Source organism: Tursiops truncatus, chromosome 15 (genome assembly GCF_011762595.2).
Source record: "Tursiops truncatus isolate mTurTru1 chromosome 15, mTurTru1.mat.Y, whole genome shotgun sequence".
NCBI lineage: Eukaryota > Metazoa > Chordata > Mammalia > Artiodactyla > Delphinidae > Tursiops > Tursiops truncatus.
The window spans coordinates 28,810,505-28,816,940 of record NC_047048.1 but is presented as its reverse complement, the minus strand read 5'-3'; the positions used below and the strand labels follow the sequence as shown (position 1 = coordinate 28,816,940).

At 39.6% G+C, this 6,436-nt stretch overlaps 1 protein-coding gene across 1 annotated transcript in view; it reads right to left on the bottom strand.

The window, feature by feature from the left end:
• Window positions 1–5,854: 5,854 nt before the first annotated feature.
• The window catches only part of LOC101325118 (uncharacterized), a 288,914-nt gene continuing 288,332 nt past the window's right edge, over window positions 5,855–6,436 (bottom strand). Inside the window, exons 75-76 of the mRNA XM_073793232.1 lie at window positions 6,242–6,383; window positions 5,855–6,158 (exon numbers count right to left, since the gene is read on the bottom strand). Of these exons, the coding sequence (XP_073649333.1) occupies window positions 6,091–6,158; window positions 6,242–6,383 (210 nt within the window). The 3' untranslated portion in view covers window positions 5,855–6,090. The remainder of the gene's footprint in view (window positions 6,159–6,241; window positions 6,384–6,436) is intronic.

Here is a 6,436-nt window from a genome sequence, read left to right as displayed (position 1 = left end):
CATACTGTTCTCCATAGTGGCTGTAACAATTTACATTCCTACCAACAGTGTAGGAGGGTTCCCTTTTCTCCACACCCTCTCTCCAGCATTTATTGTTTGTAGAGTTTTTGATGGTGGCCATTCTGACTGGTGTGAGGTGATACCTCATTGTAGTTTTGATTAGCATTTCTCTAATAATTAGTGATGTTGAGCATCTTTTCATGTGTTTGTTGGCCATCTGTATGTCTTCTTTGGAGAAATGTCTATTTAGGTCTTCTGTCCATTTTTTGACCTACACTCTTTTTTTGGCTGTACGTGGCCTCTCACTGTTGTGGCCTTTCCCGTCGCGGAGCACAGGCTCCGGACGCACAGGCTCAGCGGCCATGGGTCACGGGCCCAGCCACTCCACGGCATGTGGGATCTTCCCAGACCGGGGCACGAACCCGTGTCCCCTGCATCGGCAAGTGGACTCTCAACCACTGTGTCACCAGGGAAGCCCCTCTTCTGCCCACTTTTTGACTGGGTTGTTTGGGTTTTTTTGATATTGAGCTGCATGAGCTGTTTGTATATTTTGGAGATTAATCCTTTGTCAGTTACTTCATTTGCAAATATTTTCTCCCATTCCATAGGTTGCCTTTATACTCTGTTGATTGTGTCATTTCATGCACAGAAGTTTTTAATTTTGATGAAGTCCAGTTCGTCTATTTATTCTTTTATTGCTTGTGCCTTTGGTGTCATATCCAAGAAATCAATGGCAAATCCAATGTCATGAAGCTTTCCCCCTGTTTTTTTGTAAGAGTTTTATAGTTTTAGTTCTTATATTTATGTATTTGATTTATTTTGAGCTAATGTTTTTATAGGGTGTAAGGTAAGCGTCCAACTTCATTCTTTTCATGTAGATATTCAATTTTCCCAGCATTGTTTGATGAAAAGATTGTACTTTCTCCATTGAATGGTCTTGACATACTTGTCAAAAATTATTTGACCATATATGCAAGGGTTTATTTCTGGGCTATTTTATTCCTTTGGTCTATATGTCTGTCTTTATGCCAGTACCACAGTGTTTTGATTACTGTAGCTTATGTTAAAAGTTTTGAAACCAGGAAGTGTGAGACCTCTAACTGTTCTTTTTCAAGATTGCTTTGGCTACTTGGGGCCCCCTTGAGATTCTGTATGAATTTTAGGGTAGGTTTTTATATTTCTGCAAAAAAAGCCATTGGGATTTTGACAGAGATTGCGTTAAATCTGTAGATCAGTGAGTAGTATTAATATCTTAATGATATTAAGTCTTTCAATCCATGAACATGGGATATCTTTCCATTTATTTGTATCTTCTTTAATTTCTTTCAGCAGTGCTTTGTAGTTTTCAGTGTATACGTTTTTCACCTCTTTGGTTAAGTTTATTCCTAAGTATTTTATTCTTTTTGATGTTATTGTAAATGGAATTATTTTCTTAATTTCCTTTTTGGAATGCTCATTAGTGTATAGAAACACAATTGATTCTTGTGTGTTGACTTACATTCTGCAACTTTGCCAAATTTGTTTACTAATTCTCATAGGTTTTTAAATTTTTTTAAGCTTTAGTATTTTCTACATATACATGGTTTTTTAGATATATATGATTGTGTCATTTGAGAACAGAGATAACGTCTTTCTTTCCAATTTGGATGCTTTCTGTTTCTTTTTCTTGACTAATGGTTCTGGCTGGGACTTCTGATACTACTTTAAATTGAAGTGGCAAAAGTAGGCATCCTTGTCTTGCTCCTGATCTTAGAGGAAAAGCTTTCAGTCTTTTACCATGGAATATGGTGTTATCTATGGGCTTGTCAAATATGGCCTTTATTATGTTGAGGTAGTTTCCTTCTATTCTTAGTTTGTTGAGTGTTTTTATCATGAAAGGTGTTGAATTTTGTCAAATGCTTTCTCTACATCAGTTGAGATGGTCATGGTTTTTTTTTTCCTTCATTCTTTTAATGTGGTGTATTACATTGATTTTCCTATGTTGAACCATCCTTGCATTTCAGGAATAAACCCACTTAGTTATGGTATATAATCCTTTTAATGTGCTCTTGAATTCTGTTTGCCAGTACAGTTGTTCCTCAGTATCCACGGGGATTGGTTCCATGGATACGAAAATCTGTGGATGCTAAAGTCCCTTATATAAAGTCCGTTATATAAAGTGACATAATATTTGCATACAGCCTATGTACATTCTCCTGTATAGTTTAAATCATCTCTAGATTACTTATAGTACCTAATACAATATAAATGCTATGTAAATAGTTGCCAGCATGTAGCAAATTCAAGTTTTGCTTTTGGAACTTTCTGGATTTTTTTTCAAATATTTTCAATCCGTGGTTGATTGAATCTGTGGATGTGGAAATCATAGATATGGAGGGCCAACTGTATTTTTTTTTGATGATTTTTGCATCTATATGCATCAGGGATATTGTTCTGTAGTCTTCTTGAAGTGTCTTTGTCTGGCTTTGGTATCAAGATAATTCTGGCCTCATAAAATAGGTTTGAAGATGTTCCCTCTTCAGTTTTTTTTAAAAAATATAATTTAAATTTATTTATTTATTTTTGGCTGTGTTGGGTCTTCATTTCTGTGTGAGGGCTTTCTCTAGTTGTGGCAAGTGGGGGCCACTCTTCATCACGGTGCACGGGCCTCTCACTATCGCAGCCTCTCTTGTTGCAGAGCACAGGCTCCAGATGCGCAGGCTCAGTAGTTGTGGCTCACGGGCCTAGTTGCTCCGCAGCATGTGGGATCTTCCCAGACCAGGGCTCGAACCCATGTCCCCTGCATTGGCAGGCAGATTCTCAACAACTGCACCACCAGGGAACCCCCCCCCCCCTTCAGTTTTTTGTACGAGTTTGAGGAGCCTTGGTTTCAATTCTCTAAATGCTTGGTAGAATTTACTAGTGAAGCCATCTGGTCCTGGGCTTTCCTTTGTTGGGAGGTTTTTGATTACTGATTCAATTTGCTTGCTAGTTATAGGTCTTTTCAGATTTCTGTTTCTTCATGGTTCAGTTTTGGCAGGTAATATGTTTCTGGGAATTTATCCATTTCATCTAGATTGTCCAATTTGTTGTCACACAAGTGTTCATAGTACTCTCTTATAATCCTTTTTGGTTCTGTAAAAATCAGTTGTCATGTTCCCTATTTCACTTCTGATTTTACTTACTTGAGTCTTCTTTTTTCTTATTAGTCAGTCTAGCTAAAGATTTGTCAATTCTGTTGATCTTTTCAAAACACCAACTTTTGGTTTTGTTGACTTTCTCTCTTGTTTTTCTACTCTCTACTTCATTTATCTCTGCACTAATCTTTATGATTTCCTTCCTTCTGCTAGTTTTGGGTTTGATCTGTTCTTTTCCAGGATCCTTAAGGAGTAAAGTTAGGGTGTTAATTTGAGCTCTTTTTTAATGTGAGGATTTACAGCTGTACATTTCCTTAGTAGCACTGCTTTCTCTAAATTCCATAGTTTTGGTGTGTTGTTTTTGTTTTCATTTGTCTCAAGATATTTTCTAATTTATTTTGTGATTTCTTTGACCCATTGAGTGTTTAAGAGTGTGCTGTTTAATTTTGTACAATTTGTGATTTTTCCAGTTTTCTGTCTGCTATTTCTAGTTTCTTTCCATTGTAATTGGAAAATAGTTTGTATGATTTCAGTTTTTAGAGGTTTATTAAGACTTGTTCTATGGCCTAATATCTATCTAATGTCTATCATGGAGAATGTTCAATGTACACTTGAGAAAAATGGATACCCTGTTGCTGTTGGGTGGAATGTTCTGTATATATCTGCTAGGTCTGGTTGATCTTCAATGTTGTTCAAATTCTCTATTTCCTTATTGATCTTCTCTTTGGTTGTTCTATCCATTATTGAAAGTGTGCTCTCTTTTGGTTACTATTTGTATGGAATATTTTTTTCCATCCTTTCACATTCAACCTGTGTGTGTCCTTAGATCTAAAGTGAGTCTCTTGAAGACAGCACAAATTGCATTTTTCAGCTCCAGAATTTGTTTACTGTAATTTCTACATCTTCATTGATATTCTCATTTTTCTCATATATTGTTTTCCTGATTTCACTTAGTTGTCTGCCATCTTTCTTCTCCTTCATCTGATTGAGCATATTTAAGACAGTTGTTTTAAAGCCTGTCAATAAGGGGCCTATGCTTCTTGAGAGTTAGTTTCTGGAGATTTACTGTGTTCCTCTGAATGGGCCCTATCTCACGGTTTCTTTGTATGTCTTGTCATCTTTCGTTGGAACTGAGCATTTGAAAAGACATCCACCTCTCCCATTCTTTGCAGACTGTCCCTGTGCAGGGGAAGGCCTTCACTAATCAACCTGCTATGAAAGCTCAGGGTTCTCTCAAATACTTTCTATGGGCGCATCTTCCCTGGGCCTGAGTGTGTGCTTTAACTCCACATCCTCAGTAGACACAGCTGCTTTTAAATGTCCTAATTTCCCCAGCTTTCACCCCTGCTTCTTCTCAGGGGCTTAGATATAGTATTGTATTCCTCTGTCCAAAGTCTCGCTCCCAGTCACCTACAGGACTGCAGACTCCCTGCAGCTGCCTCTGGCAGCAGCACCCACTCCTGCTTTCAGCAATCACCCACATGATATCCAAAGGATGCCACCATTCTCCTCATCACTAAGTCAAGAGAAACCTGTTCCTCTGGCAGGTCCCAGACAAGTCAGAACATTGCAAGCAAGTTCCACTCCTTTCCTTCCCTCCCAAGGGATGAGCCAGGAGCTAGCTGGCTTCTTCAAAACTGTATTGTGGAAGGCAAGCACAAATGCCATGAAATTTCCTGCATTTAGAGTGAGACGTTTTCTCAATCAGGCAGTCACTTGGTTGTTGCTGCTGCTTAACTGGTTTCTAGGGTTCTCACAAAGCTACTTTGGTCCATGTATTGTTCTATATTCAGTGTTTCCATGGAGGACTGAGGATTTGTAGATTTGTAGATTCCTAGCCTGCCACCTGTTGATGTCACTCTCCTGTCTTCTCCTGGATTTTGATCCAGATATTTCCAATACCCCATTTTCTCTATCTTGTTTAACATTATTAGATATCCCACCAGAAGGACTGTTTTGAATTACCTAGTTTAAATTGCCTACTTTAGTACACTGTTCTTAAATACCATCCTTGGGTTCCAGAGATTGCTTCCAATTGGTTAAGATGTTTTCTTATGTCTCAACATATTTTTGAATTTCACTAACATATTAGTAACATCTACGTTCAAGTTTGCAGTTGGGCTTCTAACTTTCCTCTTGTATTGTCCTTGGGTTTTTGTCTCCCATAAGATAACACTAACTTCATTAAAATGAGGTAGGAAGAGGAAGGTTTCCTTTTTATACTCTGGAACAGTTATAGTAAATTATTACAACTTGCCTATAAAACTGTGACTCTGATGTTTTATATTTAATTTTAAAGCCTTTTTATTTTAAAATAATTATAGAATTGCAGGTAGTTCAAAGATAGTACAGAGTGTCCTGTATATATTTCATCCCATTTCCCCCAATGGTTAAATCTTCCATAATTATAGTACAATATCAAAACCCAGACATTGACATTGGTAGAATGTGTGTGTGTATAGTTCTATGACATTTTGTCACAGGTGTGGATTCATGTAACCACTACCACCATCAAAATACAGAACTGTTCCATCACCACAAACATCTCCCTTTTCCACCCTGTTGTAGTCACACCCACTCCTCCTCCCAGTAGCTGCTACTACTAGCTGTTCTTTTGCGAGGTTCATGAATAATTGCTCTGTTATCAGGGGGTCCACTGCCGTTGTTTGTTGCAGTCGCCAACTTCTGTGTCTATGTAGTGGGACTTCAGTGTCTATGTAGTGGGACTTCAGCTGTGGGAATCATGCACGACCTTGGTTTCAGGTGTGCCCAGGGGTTCCCAGACCTTGTAGGGCGTGTACATTCACACCCCTTAACAGCAAGTCTGTGGTTCTGAGTTTTCAGCAGCTGACTTCATAGCTGCCTGACCTCCCCGAGCTCTCGTCTCCTGTGCTGTATGTCACAGGGCTCACTGGACCTGGGGTGGAAGGTGGAGGTTGTGGCCCTCTTTTTCTCTTTCTTAATAAGTACTCCTTCACACATACTTTGCTTTGACTCTTAGCTCACTGTACAACAACTGAGTACCTGTCCTCTCGGCGGAAGCTAAGAGAAAAGAATTGGTTTTCCCTCTGGGATGGAAGGCAGAGGTCAACCTTCCGCCCCCAGGCAGGGGTCAGACTGCTTACCGCACTGTGGAGGAGGGTCCAGGGGCACGAAGCCCCGGGCACACAGGTGGATGTAGGCGGCCGCCAGGTTGCAGGCAGGTTGGCGCTCCTGGGTGCCACAGGTGTCCTGGACACATAGGCTGAGGAAGGGTGTGGGGTCCACCTGAAATCCAGCACCCATAGTCAGTGTCCTTGCCCACCACACCCTGGGGAGCA